The 19,693-nt window shown below is 39.9% G+C and overlaps 1 protein-coding gene across 1 annotated transcript; it reads left to right on the forward strand.

Moving 5' to 3' along the window:
- The first annotated feature begins 9,229 nt into the window (after positions 1-9,229).
- rhag (Rh associated glycoprotein) lies at positions 9,230-15,581 on the forward strand. The gene is made up of 9 exons (XM_026341352.2): positions 9,230-9,511; positions 11,826-12,009; positions 12,152-12,302; positions 12,417-12,564; positions 12,827-12,993; positions 13,085-13,222; positions 13,720-13,912; positions 14,005-14,078; positions 14,284-15,581. The coding sequence occupies exons 1-9, from the start codon at positions 9,319-9,321 to the stop codon at positions 14,356-14,358; spliced, it is 1,323 nt and encodes a 440-aa protein (XP_026197137.1). The 5' UTR covers positions 9,230-9,318; the 3' UTR covers positions 14,359-15,581.
- The last annotated feature ends 4,112 nt before the right edge of the window (positions 15,582-19,693 follow it).

Consider the following 19,693-nt stretch of genomic DNA (forward strand, 5'->3'; position numbering starts at 1 on the left):
CATTGTTATGAGCACAGTTTAGAGACCGAGTGAAGACTTTAAGTAAGGTTCAGTACAATGCACTAGGAGGAATGGACTACATTTATATTTTTTATTCTATTTTAAATATGCTTTTATTTTGTTTGTTGTTGTCTGTAATTATCTTTTTTTCTGTTGTGCAACTTTTATTGCAAAATAGTATTCTAAAAATGTCTAATGACAAAATTACAGTCTCACAGCAACACATAAGTCCTTGGACGTTATAAATGATAAGATTTAATTAAGTCTGTACTTCAGCTGCACAACACATGCAAACGTCCATGTTAACTTTCATATATCCTGTATGAATTCTGGAAAATTGTCTGGGAGACGTTCATGAGCTGTATATCATGGTGTATTACATAAGGGAGGCCTAACACCCTGACAAATATTGCATGAGAGCAGCACATTATTTTCTCCAGAGCACTGTTCTCACTGCTGTTTCTCTGGCAATTTCTCCCCACTCTTGGCTTTAATAATAAATAAAGCCCAAAGGTCCTTACATCTGCTTATCTGTGCTGCCACAGTAATCTAACAGAGATGTTTGCCAGGCCTGACATTTACACAGCAGAAAAGGAGAACATTCCTTTTTTGATCTGGTAAATCTGTTTGCCATTAGCCAGTGTCAAACAGATGCAGGGACGAAAACCCATAACTTTCACTCAGAAATGACTTGGTCGTGCCGGGGTCAGTCAGTCACGGTTCATTATCTCTGGGGCAACAGATGCTTTCTTGGTACAGCAGTTACAGTCTGTGAACAGGTCAAATGATACAGGAAACCGTATTAAACTTACATTTAACTGACAATCCTTTGTTAATGTGGGTAAATCTTTAAATTCAGTCTGCTAAGAGTGTGTGGATGAAGTCAACCTGAGAGTATTTAAGCTTTTAGACTAAATTATTTAAAAATATTTTTGGAATTTGTTATTTGTTGTAATGTTTTGAATTTGTGTGTGGCACTAATCATTCAGCAATTACAGCCATTTTCACACACATCCCTATTTGGTTCACAGTTATTATGGGGACTCATAAATAATGGAACAAACTAACATCACTACAAATCTAACAATTAACTTTGATACTTTGCAAACATCCTTTGCAGTCAGTGACTGTCAGACGTCCTGAACTCTGGGACCCCTGCACCTGACTGAATGCTGTCTCTTGCTGCTTTCATGCTTTTAAAGGTCTTTTCTAGAAAAGCCTGACCTTGATCTTTCTGAAGATGAGGGTTACCAGTGTTTTGCACCTCGTTGTGAAGCATCTTTATTTATATTTGTAAAGCGTCTCTTGACTTCACTCACATTTTGAGTGTTTCATTTAGTATTTTAACTACTCTATAATTACTTTCACTTCCAAATGAGAACATACATTTAATACTAGAAATTCCTCATATGTGTTTTATATATTTTTTATGGGATACACATCTGGAGCTTGTTGTGAGTCAAAATATATATTTTCTATGTGACAGGTTGAAGTTTCATAGGGAATACGGAGCTGAGAGAGATTCATAATAGATAGACAAATGATGTCCCTTGTTGCACAATCAGAGGTCTCTGCTCAGTCCTGAATGATTTTACAGTCATCAGCTGTGGAGTGCTCTGAGCTCGGTAAACAAGATGTGAAGTATCACAATATTCTTTTAATTTATGCTTCTGTTGTGACTGACAACAGTTGTGCAGCTGTTACTACGATATGTATTTAACCACAGGCATGTAAAATATTCTCTGTGGATGAATGTATATACAGTCATTTCAGTTCAAAACACCCACTGGCAACATTTTAGAAATATTTTCTTTTTGCAGTATCTGCATGTAGCCAGTTAAGTTGCTGTTTACATGCATGCTTATCCAGATTTAAATTCTAATCAGTTCATCCATGAGTCCAAGTAGGCAATTGGACTGGATGTATACTGACAGAGAATCACTGTGACCCGGATCTTTAATCACCACAATCTATGTGGAAGTTTTTACCAAATTTGAAAAAACAAACTAAAACAAACTAAAACAAAACAAATAAATAAACATTTTTATAAAATAAAATATGGGGGCATAAAATGCAAGCAATGACTGTCCTGTGATGGGACATCAGGACAAACTAATCCATATATAGTAGAAATGTGTAGCATGTAAAAAAGAGGATCCAGTGAACAATAAAATGAAATAAAAAGAAAACCACAGGTGATAAGCTCACTGAACAGGAAAAAACATTAAGCATTCCTGTACGCCTCCCTGTAACCTGCAGCCAGGACACTGCATTTATGCACACATATACAAACACATACAAAAATGCACATCAAACTATTTTATTTATAAACTATTTTTACTTTTCAGTCTGGACCCAATTTGTTAGACTGGAATAAACCATGTCTTTCCATATTTATGTTGCTGCTTCAGGTATAAAAGCATCAAGAGAAAAGCTCTGAGGAGAAATGGTTTCTCAAATCCTCTGAAGGGATACGGTTGGATCGATACTTCACACACGTGGACAGTCGTTATGTAATTAACATGCAGGCACAGCTGGATAATAAAACACATTTGAAGATTAACTGAAACGATCAGTAAATTGCTTTAATTAGGACTTTTAAGAGCGATTTCATTACACAGCTTGAATGATTGTTCGCATTTACTTGACGCAAGTGGAAAAGCATTTTAAATGCAGTAGTTTTAACAAGACTCATTAATCATATCATATACACAAAGCTCCTCCCAGCTGTTTGCTCTGTGCAATCATTTGCGTGACAAGTCGTTTTCTCTTTTTTCCTCCCTCTTCTGTTTCACCAACATGCTTCAATCCACAGATCTTGCTACATCCTGTTCATTACTAGCCCACTCCCCATCATTTAGCTCAGGATGTTTTGTTTTTTTTTTTGGTTGCCTCTCTTACCCCCTCCTGCTTTGTTTTCCTATTTCTATGGGAACTTCTGGGTTGTGGCCCAAAATTTTAAAGTTTTTACTAAGATGTGGTGATAACATGACAACTCATTTGGCAAACGCGACCACGTGAGGAAAGGGTGCGGCGAAGGCTCTCAATTAGGCATCATTGCATTAAGCCAGTGCTAGATAAAGACATTACAACATCACTGCAGAGAGGCTGGAGGGAAGCAGCATGGTATCAGGGTGTGCTGCTACAGAGGAAGCTGCAGAGGTGGATATCAAAGTAATAATATGACAGCAATTGCTTTTAGGCTGGGGGATTTAAAAGTGCAGCAGGAATAAGGACTGACGTAGCATGTCCTTTAACGCAGCTCCACTCGTGCTGCTGCTCTGTTATGCATCCAATTAACTTGACATTTAAAAGAACACTATGACTTAGCAGTGACATTATGAGTCCAGCTATTCACCTATCACACTTCGGCCCCGTTTGACTGCATCTCCTGTCACCAGAAGAAATGTCAGAATTAAAATTTCACAGAGCTGCTTCGTACAATTCGTGCTTTAGGTGTCTTGGGAATGTTTTATCTTTGTAATTGAGGAAACTACAAAGCAAAGCAAAGCAAAGCAAAGACTTATCTCTGAGTAAATAGGAGAAGTCCCACGACACCCGAAAGCTACCAAACTACCCCAACCGTCTCTGTACCAAGTCTCTACAGCTGATTTGTTACACCTACTCCGTCAAACAGGCTACATATGGTAGCTGTTTACAGTACCCATGTGTTCGAATATTAAACATGTTACTGCTAAAAGACGAGATGATCTAAATCTCTAACTTTACAGGATTTAAACTAGTAACTTTCCAGTAACAATCCAATGTTTTTAAAAAGCATGAATAAGATTCTTAGAGGCAGCTGCTGTACATCTTCCTGCTGTAACTGCATTTTCACTGTACTATGTTTTGCAATGTGGTTTTGGTGCCACAGATTTCATACTGTGTGCACGCACTTCTGTGTGCACACACACACTTATATATATATATATATATATATATATATATATATATATATATATATATATATATATATATATATATATATATATATATATATATTTATTTACTTTTGACTGATGCCCACTGCACACACCACAGTAACATGATAGGCATGGTGCTAAATCCTTCAAACACACCTGTTAAACATTTGAGTGCTCTCAGCCATATTCAAACAACACTGTCTGCCTATCAGCATATCTGCAGTTGTGTGGAAAGCCTTTAAAGTAGACAGGTGCTGCAGTGAGAGGGCATGTTCATGTTCTAGCAGTGCAACATTTAACTAACAAAAAGGTCCAGACCTCATTTAAGAATTTATTTTACACTTAAAGTGTTCTATCTGGCCCCTATATGTTGGCACAGTACCTTTCCACCGCACCCGAAACAGAAATTCTACCATGTGTGCGATCTCAACCCAAGCACATACAGAAGTGATGTGAAAAACACTGCGGGATGCTATATAGGGAAACAATTGTTCTTGACTTAAATAGCATGAAGGGCCACCGCAACATAAACATGATGAGAACTTGTGATTGTTCTTGATTGCTACTATCTAACATGCTGATTACACCACTGCATAGGCTTCCCTCTGAGCGGCCTTATCAGGGTGTGCAACTGTTCTCTTCAGCGTCAGCCACAGGAAACGAGGGGTGGGGGGTACGTTCAGGGCGACGTGGTGCGTGGTGAGTGAGGGCCAGGGATAGATAGGAGGAGTATCTATGTGCTATCATTCTCTGCATTCCAGTGGTTTGGGAACGAAGCGTCAAGGCCAATGACCCCAATGCAAACATCTACACAGTGACATAAAATATTACTTTCCCAGTGTTTTGGAATTTGGATAATTTTACCTTGCTATTAATGGTGCATGAAGTGAATGGTTTCAACTCAGCAACAATATTTCTTGACAACTACAGGCCTGATTGCTCAATAATCCTCCTCCTGGTGCTGATAGGAACTGTTCTCTTATCATCATCATATTATCGAAGTTACAGTTGGACCATGGAATTTTTCATGTAGACACAAAATGCTCCTAGTTCATTAGTACAAAGTATTAACAACAGTGTTAAAACATATTAAAGTTAGATGATAGGTGTGAAACAAAAAGTGCATTTCTGGGAAAGAAACCAGTGTATTCAAAAACAGATATTATCGTCTTTGAATACATATCGTTATCACGTTCATACAAACAAAGTAACTAATAGGATGAACTAAGTGCTGGTGATAACATAAATACAAAAACGACATTACTGTTTAGCTGTGTGGTTTTCTTTAAGCTATACATAAGGATTGACATCTACCTGTCTATCATGAATTCTTGAGGTTTTCTTTTTATCTTTCAGGCAGCTGCTGCTTAAACCAGTCTAATGTGGACCAATTTTGATCTAATTGGATTCATTCACCAATCAAGCTGCTGTGTTTTGTTCCTAATTTCCTGCTGCTCTGATTTATGTGTCGGCTGTTCTCAGTTAACTTATAACAAACTTTCTGCTCGTTCATAAGTCACTGTTAGGAATACAGTCCCATTTCTCAGGTGAAATGCTTGATAGTAGAGTGGTACTTTATACCACTGTATTATACTGTACTATACTGTATATAAGAAAGATATAAGACAACACTGGGGAAAGAAGCTGTTTCCTAAAAGACTCTAAAGTCTATAACATATAGTGACTGTTTGAAAACAGTAGCCTAAACACTGAACATCTACACCTACAGTATTTTTATGAGTCTCAGAAAGCCCATGTGTACTAAAAACAATGTATAATGTTTTTACAAAGCTCAAATTTGATGTGCAGACAATTTTTTTATCAGTGGCCCCAAGGAATACATTTCACCTATATCACCACTATATTTAAGGAGAGAGATTTAGGCAACAATCATGGTTTCGAAACAAGAAACAAATACTTGCTGGTGTCTTTTTGTCATAATTGCTATAGCTGCTAAAGGGTTAATTCATCAATTTAGTAATAAATAAATACAGGATGTTTTGGGACATCTGCTGAAAAGATTGATGTGGCCTTGTTTTAACACTGAAATTAAAGACCACATGATCAGAATTAATTCCCTCTAAACAGTTTAATTAGTTATGGTAGTCCGCTTCCCGTAAGAAAAGAAAACAAAAAACAACCCTACAGGTACCTGGTGCAAGCAGTTTATTACAAGCATTAGTTATGTTTTAGGTTATTAGGTATGTAGGTACAAAGTTAGGTGACCTTGACAAGCCTTATTAATTATGACTGGACTAGAGGAGAAAGTCAGCAGTGTCTGAAACATACTGAAGACAGAAAAAGTAAAACAACATTTCCCAGTGCTTCTCACTTCGAGATAAGGTCAGCACCCGCCTTGTTTTTCAAGCCTCATAAATAAAGCGGGATTATTAAAGATAGCGCTCATGTGAAGCAGAGCGGAGCTCACGCACATGAATGTGGAAAGCTGTATGTGACTTTACTCAGTTACTCCACCCAGGAAAAAGTTGATTGCTGTTGAGTTTTGATTAACTGGCCTGGAGAAAAGGCCTGGGTTGTGTCTGTCACACTAACTAGTCTCTGTTCCTAATCTGCTACATACTGTATCTCCACATCGGGAGGGGGAGTCCCTCCAAACAGAGACATGCAGTGTTGATCACCTGAGTGTCTAACAAGTATGTTAATATATCCAGCTTCACACGAATGTCTATATAGACATTAGACATTATAGATATAGAGTCTATATCATGCAGACACATTAGGACACACTGGTCCTCATTATAAGTTATAGGGAGGTGATATGGTAGAAGCTGGGGCATGCAATAATGATGAATGTGAACTTTACATGAGAGCAGAACAAACAATATGGACATATGGAGAAATATAAATACAAATCTATCAACTTCAAGGTAGTACACCTTCCATAAGTCGACAGTCAACACAAGATAATGTGAATAAAAATGCACCAAACCGACTTACAAAAACAATGTGAGAAGGAATTTTATCCATAGGAGGATTTTTTTCCAGAAAATGTTTCATCTTTGCCATGATAAGATTTGACTTTCCAGTAAAACTATCTGCTTTTACTAGTCAGATAAAAACAATCTAGAAGATTTCCTGTATATGGGGAGTTTAATGTAATAGAAATTCGTATAATGATGTAGGAGGCAGAGAACCTCAGTTTGAACTTTACATGTGGCAGAATAAGACCTCCAGGAATGCTCTGACGCAGTAGACTAAAGCGAGCTAAAGCAGTCATCTATCATCCGAGTCCTTCACTCTTTGATCCAACACATTTACCAAGTCATTAGGTCATTACAGCGAGTCTCACGACTACGACAGATGAACCAGTTGAAAAGAATCACATGAAGTGAGTCTTATATACATGTACTGTGTGTCAGCTCACATCATGTATGTTGCATTATGGTACGTGGGGATCCGAAACAAAAGACGGGGTGCATCGAGATAAAATGCTTAATGGCTTTCCGGGAATGTGAAGTTCACAAGGAGCCAAGATTAAAAACAGATTTTAGTTGATAAAAGAATACTTTGCCTCTTTACCCCTCGTGTCATGCTTTAATGTTCAAACTTTCTCAGATTCTGTAAGGCTAGAAAGATCAACACTTTTATTTCCTGCAGCAATAATAGGGATTGTTTGATGAAACTGCCAACTTGTTCCACAAAAGGCTGCATAAAAGATAATCAGTCATATCTAACATTAGGTCCATGTTGGACAGTAACACGATTGTCATCATTCAAATTCAGTCAAATTAATAAAAACATTTCATTCTGTAAAGAGTAATAAAAGCAACAAAGCTAAGTTTGGTTGTTTTATTGAGTAATTAATCCAGTCATTGCTATTAAAATATTAGTCTTAAGTTAAGTCAATAACTGGGGTATGTATGTTTTGTCTGAAAGCCTTATATGTTAAATGTTAAATGATAAATGCTCAGATCTTTAAACTACTGTACAGACAAAATAATGGTTTCAAATACTAAAGATTGGATTTAAACATTAAATAAACATTTCTGAGCTACTTTAGAGGCAAAAATAATTTGTTAAATGGGTGTCAAACATCCAATGTTGGTTCTGTGGTAAATCAATAATATAAATATTCATTTTTTATTGGGATATTAACTCAAATTTTTAAAAAGGACAAAAGAGTGAGGGAGTGTCTGTAACTGTCATGAATGATTGACTGTGGCAAGTGGACCAAATCCTCCCATGCTGTTCAAGTTGCCACTAGCTGACATGAAAGCCTGAAAAAGCCTCCACTGTCTGCCAAATGTTACTGCAAAACTGTTGTGCGAACTGATTGAATAATGAATCTGCACAAGATTAGCACAAGCTGCTACAGAGCTTTTAGATATCTCTCAACATTTGGGAGTAATTTCCCAAAAGGTCAGGGAGTGAAATACTCAAACCTCTCTCTGGACAAATGGAGGACTGTTGACGTGAAGTAACTGCTGATTGTCAGATTGTCAGCACATTCTCTTTGGATCAAAACCTGCCGGTCGGTGGGAGAAGGTATAAACTTGGAAGGTTTCATTTTTAAAAAAGAGAAACCCAACACAAATAGACCCGAATACAATTGAACCTGATCTAAAGTGTGGTTGGCCCAAGTAGAGCAAGGAAGAGAGGTTACTTCCATGCACTAATTTTCCTTGAACTTGTTCCATACATCTGCAAACACCTTCATTTCTCCTTTCCACATGTTCCATTTCCCTTTCTCCTTGTTTTCTCCCACGGGGATGGCAACAAATCAGCAGTCATCAGCAGCCGACAATGCACAGTTTTGGTTTCATTCAGATCCGATAGACTCCTGCACAAACTGAGACACAGGCCCAAGACCTGACAGGTTCAGAGGAGTCCTGACCCAATCTACTTCGACTGAGCAGAATTTAGTCCCAGTTCCTCAGACCGGTGAAGACTCTCTCAACTGCAAAATCATATACTGTAATGTCAAGGAAGTCATCTCTAAAGTCTGCACTAAGGAAGAGGAACCATGCTCAGCAGAGCTGAACTAAAATATAAAATAGCGATTCATGCACTTTTAATACAGCAGAGGAAGCTATTATTGAAATATTGGTCTGATCTTAAGTCAATAAATAACAAACACTGAGTGAAAAATCAATCCCCTCATGTCTGCTCACTGGCCAGGTGTCAATACATATATGGTAATTTACTTTGTCCCCTCTGACAACAAGAGAGGAAACCCATCCCTGTGAGCACATTGTATGAGTGGGGTGTTCCCCACTGAGGACCCAGTCTTCTGGCTTGTCATTGGTCAACACCAAACATGCATCAGTTTAAAACCAGACACAACTTTCTTCCCTCCCTTCACAACTCTCAACAAAACAGACAGAGTCAGTGAGTGTGTCGCACTGCGTGAGAGATAATCAGAGTTGGACTCAGGATGCCTGTGTACTCCACCAACATGAGGCTGAAGTTCCCCATTGTGGCCTTAGTCTTGGAAGTTATCACTATCATACTGTTTGGGGTGTTTGCGGTCTATGATGACGGCAAAAGTCACGGACACGACGGACACGACGGACACGACGGACAAAGCAATGAGACTCACGCTGAGAAGGCTATGGACCTCTACCCCAGTAAGTTTACCTGGGCTGCATGTTGGCAGGTGCTGTGCTGCTGCATGTCTGAGTGTTTGGTTGTGTGACTATGTTTATTTTAAATTATAATCTAAGTTTTATCTAATGATTTAAACACAATGTCTGTTGTGTTGTGTAAAAAACTACAACAAGAGTCCCAGTAAAAGCTTGGATTCTCCAGTGTTGAATGAACTGAGTGAACTCAAAAAGGTCATGAAACCTTATTATGATAATGCAAATTCACTTTTAAGGATGTAATTTTCCAATTACTTGCAAACAGAAAGAGACTTATTTAAATGCTGTTACAGAGTAGGTCTGCTGAACGAAATAAAAGAAGTCACAGGATCCCCTCATGTCTATTCGCACACATGCAGCCCAGGAGTGTGTTAGGTGTCATCCAGTGGAGGTCACGTGCATTTTACTTTAATGTCTCAAAGACAAGAGCAAAGATCGTTGGTCCACATGGAAGAATGCTGTTTGAACATTGTGCAGCGCTGTGTTTTTGTTTAAATGGTGTACTCAGTTCTGGAGGGGTCTCTACAGTTGGTGGGTTTCTCTGCATCTTGACCGTACAGTACAAATGTCTGCTCATGGCTGGGCGGGGCAGGTGTGACTCTGAGAGATTAGCTGAGCAGTCTCAATAAGGTTGAGGATATCTTCCACTTCACTGAAGTGTTAATCTTCCACATTGCACTTCTGTAAGTTGTACACTGAACCATTAGCTGCTTCTAAACTTGTGTAATACTGGCATTTTCCCTTTTCAGCTCAGCCCTGACTTTTAACCATCAAAGTAATCTACAGTATAATCAATTGCGGTAAAAACTCACATCTAAAACATGTTATTTATTACGTTAACTTCTTTAACTTTAATCATTGTAAATGCATAAAAAGTGGGCAGAAATATCCACTATCCAAAACAAGCAAGCCACTGTGGCTGCACTGTGGGGGTCAAAGTGCAAAGTTCAATTGAGTTTTCTTCTAAATAACTCCAGGGAGTGACGCAAACCAGATACTGCCACCTCAAGTCAATGCTGTACTTACCAGTGTACTACTTAGTACTAAGTTAAATTGATGTATTACAATTTTACCAAGCAGTCAAGAATCATATTAGTATATTAGTTAATAAGTATAAAGTTGTTTAAACATATTATTTAAGAAAGTGTACAAAAGACTAAAAATCCCAACAATCAACAGGAACCATCTTTGATTTCTGCAGTAGATGTAGGTGTTTTTATGTCACTCCTTTTAAACGTCTTGATACAAACTGACACTGTGTATGTAATTACTGGGTAGAAAAGTATACGTAGATTAATTTAATCTCCCTCGTTAGCCTATCAATCTAAAGCTGCTGCACTTTAAACAGGTGCTCACAGACAGATAAGAATGCCAATATTAGTATGTTACCTCAAAGCAGCCAGTTAGCTTACTATAGCACAAAGACTGGAAATGAAGGAAATGGCTAGTGACAACTCAATTTGTACTACTTTCAATGAGCCACGCATCTATTTGTGCCTATACTCACACTTATGTACAATGTGTACACTTATGTGGCAACTAAACACCAAACTGTGAGCCATGGAAATTTCAAAGCCAAGAGAAGGTATGCAATTGTACAAATGTGAAGCAGCAGTAGAGCAGCAGTCCTGCCTATTCAAAGATGAAAGTAAACATGTCCAACAATAACGGCTGCGTTCATGTTCATTATGAACAAAGAAAATGAGGCCTATTGTTTCACACTGTGCATATCTCCACACTAATGCATTTTCCACATGAAGGGCTCATCATCTCAGGCAAAGTTTTTAGGAAAGGGAAAGTCCCGCTTCCTCTCACATCAATGATTGAATGCTCCTTCGTACCCAAATCCTTCCTCAGACTTGCATGGCAGTAACCCAGATTTACACACTATGTCCACTTTTAGAGCCACTAAAGAGTCCACTTTTTTTGTTCTTAGAGTTGAGAGTATAGTTAAATAACATAGAAGTCATAAAAACAGAGTCAGTCCAGCAACTGAGACTAATAGATAAGGGTTTGCTAAAGTTACTAAGCTCCTCTGAACTTAACAGACACAGAGCAAGGTCCAAAAACTGAACAGGAACAGGGGAGTGTTTTCCCAGAATCCCATCCCCATGAATTGTGTTTTCAGCTGACAATAAACTACTCATGTGAAGTCAAGTGCTTAATAAGTCTTTAGTTTCATCTAATTAAATTTCATATCCACACTTAGCTTCAGCTAAAATGGGATTGTTTTACAACAGAGCAGGGTACTGACACTGTATCTCAAGCATACCTGACCCCTTTTTTTTATGTGCGCCAGTGTTTCAGGATGTCCACGTCATGATCTTCATTGGTTTTGGGTTCCTGATGACCTTCCTCAAGAGATATGGGTTCAGCAGTGTGGGCATCAACTTACTTCTGGCTGCTTTCGGCTTGCAGTGGGGTCTCCTCATGCAGGGCATTTGGCATCTGAAGGATGGAAAGATCAAAGTCAACATCTTCAAGTATGACTGTCTTCTGCATGTGCTAGTTTTTAGTAACATCTGCATTAACATTATTTATCATTTATTTTTCATATTGTTTTATAGTATTTATAATAAGATTTTACATTTTAATAACATTTCCTTTTCCTCCTTCCTGTTGCAGAATAATCAATGCAGATTTCAGCACAGCTACAGTCTTGATCTCATTTGGAGCTGTCCTGGGTAAAACTAGCCCTGTGCAGCTCCTCATTATGACCATACTGGAGATCACCATTTTCTCCGTCAATGAACATCTGGTGGCCAACATATTGGGGGTGAGTACAGAAGGACTCATGAGCGCACTGATCAAACTAAAAACACAGTACATTCACTGTCTAAATTGAACTTAACTAAATGGAGATTGGCATGGTTCACCTTTCCTTTTACAGGCTAATGATGTTGGAGCGTCAATGATCATTCATGCTTTTGGAGCCTACTTTGGACTAGCAGTGGCACGAGTACTTTACCGACCAGGTTTAAGAAACGGACATGAAAATGATGGATCTGTTTATCACTCTGACATGTTTGCAATGATTGGTAAGAGCTAGTTAAATTGCAAGTCTGGACATTTTTACTGTATGTATTAACCATCTCTAATCTTCAACAGTGTAAGTGAATGCTTTATTTGGCTATAATGTTACATCAGTGGTTCATCACTGGCCTCCAGGATATGTATTATTTATGCCACCTAGTGGACAGAAACACATACACCACATACATGATAAAGCGGGAAAGTATTGGTGGTAGTAGTAGAATGGTCCTGATGCAAACTCTTCTTCGTTATCTCCTGCTACTACAGGAACAGTCTTTCTGTGGATGTTCTGGCCCAGCTTTAACTCTGCCATAGCTGAATCGGACAACGATCAGCTCACCGCAGTGATCAATACCTACCTCTCCCTGGCTGCCTGTGTGCTCTCTGCCTACGCCATATCCAGCCTTGTGGAGCACAAAGGGAAACTGGACATGGTCAAACAATGTTTTTCTACCATTCACACTTATTAACACACACTTGTTGAATTGTTGAATTGAATTGTTTTTATACTTTTATGCTCCACAGGTGCACATCCAGAATGCCACCTTGGCTGGCGGTGTGGCCGTGGGAACATGCGCTGACATGAGCATCGGACCAGTGGGAGCCATGGTGATTGGATTTGTGGCCGGCATCATCTCTACCCTTGGGTTCAAGTACCTATCGGTGAGTCCAAAGTCAGAAATAAAATATAGTAGATCATTTTGTAGAAACTACTAATAAAGATATTTGTTTAAATATCTGTCAAAAACAGTCAGTTCGTTTTTGAATTAGTCATTAATACTTTGGTTAACCTACCAATAAGTAATAACCATAACTTACTATGATAGTATTCATCACAAAACGTTATGCATGATAGGCCAAATTAGAAATGTGTTCTTTGCCATATTTTGCCATTCTGAGGGGGGTGGAGGGGGGCGGAGGGGGGCAACCAGGAACATTTATATTTAAGGTGCAAGCCCTATAGACCATGGCTGTATTCCGAAATGTGCTTTATTATTTACCTTCAAAAGGTTGCTTATGTTACAGAAATATTGTTCCAGAAATATTCTAAAAATTTCATAACTTAATTAATTAATTAGGAAATTACTCAAAATTGTTAGATACAAAGCACTATTTAGCTTTGAAAGACACTTAACAAGATGCTTTCCCCTCCTCTGTAGCCCATCCTGGCATCCAAGCTGGGCATCCAGGATACCTGTGGTGTCCACAATCTGCATGGCATGCCTGGCATCCTGGGAGGTTTGGCTGGTATTGTGGCTGTAGCCTTGGGAAAGAAAAAAGGTGAAGCTACCATGCAAGCTGCTGCCTTGGGTTCATCCCTTGGGTTTGCGTTGGTTGGAGGTGCTCTTACAGGTCAGTGGAGATAAAAATGATATCATAAATATCATATAATTTACCAGAGGAACTACATCCGAGTGACCAAATAATACAATTTTCACTTTAAGGTTTAATAATGAAGTTGCCAATCTGGGGACAGCCTCCAGACCAGAACTGCTTTGATGACTCTGTTTACTGGGAGGTAAGAAATCTTGTTCCTTATAAATGCTTTCAACTCTCTGACTGTCAAAAATTTAAAATAACAGTAGTGGCAGCTTGGTGGGTTTTTTACAGTAGTTATTACATCTGTGGTTCATATGAGATGAATGGGGTTTAATACATAATGTAATATAATTATTTTTTGCATATGTAACATGTACACTTATTTGGGGCTGCATTTTTTCCAGGTTCCCGAGGAAGAGGAGGAAAATGAGGAGAGCTTGGCACACGCTGATCACTCAAAGAATAAAACAGAGGCTTAAATATCTACCCATTGTTCCACTAAGCTCAAAATTAAAGTAGAATCCTTAATCAGCTTCACATTGACCACAGACAACAATATTCGGTTGTATTAATGTCATTAATATTTATAAAACCTAAAGATTTATGCATCAACTTCAGTCAAGTTTAAAAGTGTTGTGAGTTTATGTGAGTAATAAGACACTTATTAATTTTATTAGGAAGGGTAGTGAAAGGTTTACAGAACAGAGACCAGAAAATATACTGAAGTAGTTTTACTGAAACAATTCATAACATGAAAATTAATCCTACTTATATTAAAGAAAAGCACATTAAAGTTGGAAAAACAAATAATCTACAGACATTTGAACACTGACAATTGTTTCTTTGTCATTTTATATTATCAAAAGCATGTTCTGAGATATTAGCATAGTGTGTATTTTTCATACAATTATTTTATTTTGATAAACCTGACTTCAGTATTTCTGCTGGAGCTTAGGTCAAAGAAAGGAGTTTAACATTGTTTTGATATTCTGCTTCACATTACCTCACTGGAGCCCAGTTAGTGAGTCAGACTGTGTGAACCCAGGAAGTGGCTCTGATGTGGGCAGTGATAGTCGCACAATATTCTAATGAACAAATTAACTTTCTAATTCTTCTAAGCATTTTCTATCTGAGGGCAGCTGTAAAACTTTTTTAATGCAAGGATGTTAACATTCAGGGCTATGCATTTAACATTTAATATTAGACTTAGCAAGCTACGTTTTTTTCCTATTTCCATCAAAATGTACCAATATAGTATGTACATACATTGCTTTTAGCTGGATTGACATGGTCAGTTTAATCATGGCCCTGCAAGGTCAAATAAGAGCAACCGGTACTGAACATATTTCAGATATCTTTAAAAGGAATGTAACAGACCTTGCACACAAACAAATAACACATATTTTCATTTGTTTGTCTATTTTACATCACTTACTTTTTTCTGTAAGAGTTATTGTTGGATTTATTTTACATCTTTTCCATCTCAAATAAGGTGCTTGGCTTTGGAAGGTTGGATGGCATCGTTAAACATCAAAACATAGTAGGACAGCAGGGCTTGATAAAACTGACTGCATTTAGAGTTAATCAATATTTTGGTTTGTCAAATGATTTATGATGCCCAACACTATGCAGTGAACACAGGGCAAATGCTTTTCTGTGTATAATATACTTATACTGTCCTAATAAATATGTTTTTGTACAATACCAGAGTTGATGTGCATTTTTCTGGTAGTATCTGTGTCCTGCTCTCCTTGTGTGTATCTAACACAATTCAGCAGTAAGCCTAACTCCTTTCGGAAACATGTGCAGAGTCAGGATGTAGCGTCCATAGCTCCAATTTATTGCTCCAATAATGTCTCCAAAACAGAGTAAAAACTGTAAAACAGAAAATAAACCTGTCCTTAGAACAGTCACAATATGGCTAAAATTAGCTCACATACACAAGAATTGCAGATGGAGTAGTCACTGTATGGCACTTAACCCACGATCATTCAAACATCTAATTATCAACAAATACCCATTTTTCATGAATTTCTTTACACAAATAAAGATTCAATACTGTACTTCTTGTGAAAATGAAGCAACTTACAGACGATGATGTCAAAAGCATGAACACAAAGGGCAGATGTCAGCGGATGAACTTAAGTCCAAGTGCTTGCTGAGAGAAACTACAAGATGGCTGACTTCTTGTCACAACATCCTGTCTTTACCACACCTTCAAAGTAAAAGACCGCAAAATGTGGAATACAACTTGTTCTAATTATTACTCTGAACCTAATAAAAGGCAGAACACTCCCCGTCTGGTATGTGTGAGGATACCATACAAACCTACAAACATTATGCACAAAACATTTAGTCCTTTGTTGTCAGAAGAAGAACGATCTCTGTGACGGGCCGAAGAAACTTCTTCAGGTACCCATCCTTAGTTGTCTTGATCTCGATCTTGCGGACTTTTCCATCCCGTCCAGGAAAGGTTTTGGTGACAAGACCCATAGGCCAGTCGTTACGACAGGTTTGACTGTCTTTTAGCAGGACGATGTCTCCTTGTTCGATGTTGCGACTGGACTCTTGCCACTTGTGTCGAACTTGCAATGTGTGCAGGTATTCACGTTTCCAGCGACACCAGAACTGGTCTGCCAGTCGTTGCACTTGACGCCACTGTTGCTTGTACATGTCCTTCTCAGTGAACTCCCCAGGTGGAGGTGGCACACATTGCTTACGGGTGAGAAGCATGGCTGGGGTGAGTATCTGAGGTACTTCTGGGTCAGAGGAAACGGAGACCAGAGGTCTGGAGTTGATGATTGACATCACTTCTCCCATAAGAGTGCATAGGACTTCGTGAGTCAATCTAGAAGAGGGAGTGTGCGTTAACATTGAGTCCAAAATCCTCCTTGCAATTCCAATCATACGTTCCCACACCCCACCCTTATGGGAAGAGTGAGGCGAGTTGAAGTGCCATGAGCAGCCCTGACTGTTAGTGTATCTTTGAACGTCTAACTCCTTTTGTACTTTGTTAAACTGCAGCTCTTTGCAAGCTCCGACGAAATTAGTTCCACAGTCCGAGTGTAGTTGTTTGGAGGGGCCACGGATTGCAAAGAATCTTCTCAGGGAGTTTATGAAGGAAGAAGTGTCCATGGATTCCACAACCTCTATGTGGACTGCACGTGTGCTCAAGCAAGTGAAGAGAACCGCCCAGCGCTTGTTCTTTGTCTCACCACCTCTTGTGCGTCTGGCGGTGACGAACCAGGGGCCAAAGACATCTACACCAGTGTATGTGAAAGGAGGTGAGATGCTCAGTCGCTCTTGTGGGAGGTCTGACATTTTTTGGCTCTCTCTTCTCCCACGGAGTTTTCGGCAGGAGACACATCCGTGCAAGATGCTGCTTATGCATCTTTTGCCACCAATCAGCCAAACGCCGGCAGCTCTTACAGCACCTTCAGTAAATGTGCGGCCTTGGTGCTCAACCTGCTCGTGATAATGTCTTATGAGGAGTGTAGACACATGGTGTTTGCCTGGCAAAATAACTGGATGTTTTTCCTTTTCATTCAGATCTGCTTGCTCGAACCTGCCTCCTATTCTCAACAATCCCTCTGGAGAGATAGCTGGATTCAATCTTGCCAATGGGCTTTTCTTGTTTACTTCCGCTCCCTTTGACAGTACTTTAAGTTCTTCAGGAAAGCACGCCTTCTGCACAGTGCATTGGATCACTGTGGTTGCCTTGTACAGCTCATCAACTGTGTGAGGTCTTTTACACTGGTGCCATCCACTACAACCAGTGGTGTTCTTGTTTGTCGACTTGAAGGACTGTGCCACGTGAATAAGGGTTGCAACTGCTCTTTGCAGTGATTTCCAGGAGGAGAATCTTTCAAATCTTTTAGGATTGAGTGACTCATCGTTGTGGCTTGTTATGCAACTTGTTACGTGTGGTCTGATGTCAACGTCAGAGTCCGGGTCCACAAGCTCAAATACTTGGTGCTGGTCGCTTACTGTGTGCGGTTTGTACAAGAAGGCTGGGCCTGTGAACCAGTTAGTTTTAGTGAGGAGCGAGGCTTGAACAGATCTGGAAGCGTGGTCTGCAGGGTTATCCTCGGTGGGCACGTACTGCCACTGTTTCGGCTCTGTGGACTGGCGAATCCTCTGAATCCTGTTGTGGACATACACGTAGAAACGTTTGGACTGGTTGTGTATATATCCCAGCACCACTTTGCTGTCACAATAGAGTGTGACTGCGTTCAGAGGGAGATCGATCTCTTGCACAATGAGTTCTGCCATTTCCACAGCCAGTACCGCTGCACAAAGCTCTAGTCTGGGTATGGTGGGTTCGTTTACGGGAGCAAGTCTGGCTTTCCCTAAAATGAAACCCACGTGAACTCGACCATCTTCATCTGTGGTTTTGAGATATGCTACTGCACCAATAGCTTTTGTAGAAGCATCGGAGAAGATGCAGATTTCTCTTTGCTTAGCTCTGGAAGGAGAGGTGGGGGTGTAAGCACGAGGAATATGAAGGTGTTCAAGTTCCTGTAGCGAGTCCCTCCATGTCCTCCACGCATCGTGTTTGTCTTGGGGAAGTGGAGCGTCCCAATCTGTTCCCTCTAATGTGAGTTCTCGTAACAGAGATTTTCCTCGAATAGTCACAGGGGCAACGAACCCGAGAGGGTCAAAGAGACTGTTTATGGTGGAGAGGACTCCTCGACGCGTGAATGGCTTGTCGCTGATGGATACTTGAAAGGTAAAGGTATCCATTTTAACTTCCCAGCTCAGACCAAGACTTCGCTGTGCAGGGACCGTTTCTGCCCCTAAGTATAGCTCTTTAATGTCATTGGCATGATCTCCGGTCGGAAACGCTTGCAATACTCTGATGCTGTTAGATGCAATCTTGTGGAGTCGCAGGTTAGACTCTGAGAGGGAAGCCTGGGTTTTTTGTAACAGAGTAATAGCTTCTTGCTCAGTGGGTGTCGAGACAAGTCCGTCATCTACGTAAAACTCACGCTCCACGAAGTGTCTGGTGTCTGACCCGTACTCCTGTTCTCCACTTATTGCTGCTCTTCTGAGGCAGTACGTGGCCACGGCTGGAGAAGGGCTATTTCCGAACACATGGACCCTCATCCTATACTCGACAATGTCCTTGCTGGGGTCATTATCTCGAAACCAAAGGAAACGTAGGTAGTCTCTGTGGTCTTCTCTCACAATGAAACAATGAAACATTTGTTCAATGTCTGCCATCACAGCTACTCTTTCCCTCCTAAATCGAATGAGGACACCCAAGAGGCTGTTGCTGAGGTCTGGTCCGGTAAGCAGGATGCTATTCAGGGAGATGCCGTTGCATTTTGCACTAGAGTCAAACACAACTCTGATTTTCTCAGGTTTTTTGTGATGATAGACTCCAAACGATGGCAAATACCAACACTCCTTTCCGTCCGGCAGTGGAGGTGCTGGCTCCGCATGGTTGTTGTCGAATACCTTTTGCATGAAGGCAACATACTGCTCTTTCATCTTTGGCTTGCGCTCTAGTGTGCGTTGTAGTGAAGAGAGACGTGTCATGGCTTGGTTTCGATTGTTTGGCAGAGGAGGTCTCGGTGACCTGAAGGGGAGAGGGGCGACCCAACTGTTGGACTTGTCCTGAAAAACCTGTTCATCCATTATTTTGAGGAACTGTTCGTCTTCTATTGAGAAGGCACGCTTGTCATCGTTTGGAGTTCTCACAAAGACTGTGAGGCCAAGAGTGTCGGTGTCCATAGTACCGTTACTGCAAATGTGAATGGATCCATTCACTCGACTGGGGCTGATTGCTTGTTTGAGATGGATGCGGTTCAT

This window comes from Anabas testudineus, chromosome 24 (assembly GCF_900324465.2).
Source record: "Anabas testudineus chromosome 24, fAnaTes1.2, whole genome shotgun sequence".
NCBI lineage: Eukaryota > Metazoa > Chordata > Actinopteri > Anabantiformes > Anabantidae > Anabas > Anabas testudineus.

What these genes read in the sequence shown, in the direction of transcription:
- rhag (XM_026341352.2), top strand. Translation starts at nt 9,319, where the DNA reads ATGCCTGTGTACTCCACCAACATGAGGCTGAAGTTCCCCATTGTGGCC. An exon ending in TGACATGTTTGCAATGATTG is followed by an intron (nt 12,565 to 12,826) that starts GTAAGAGCTAGT and finishes CTGCTACTACAG; the next exon opens with GAACAGTCTTTCTGTGGATG. An exon ending in ACAAAGGGAAACTGGACATG is followed by an intron (nt 12,994 to 13,084) that starts GTCAAACAATGT and finishes TATGCTCCACAG; the next exon opens with GTGCACATCCAGAATGCCAC.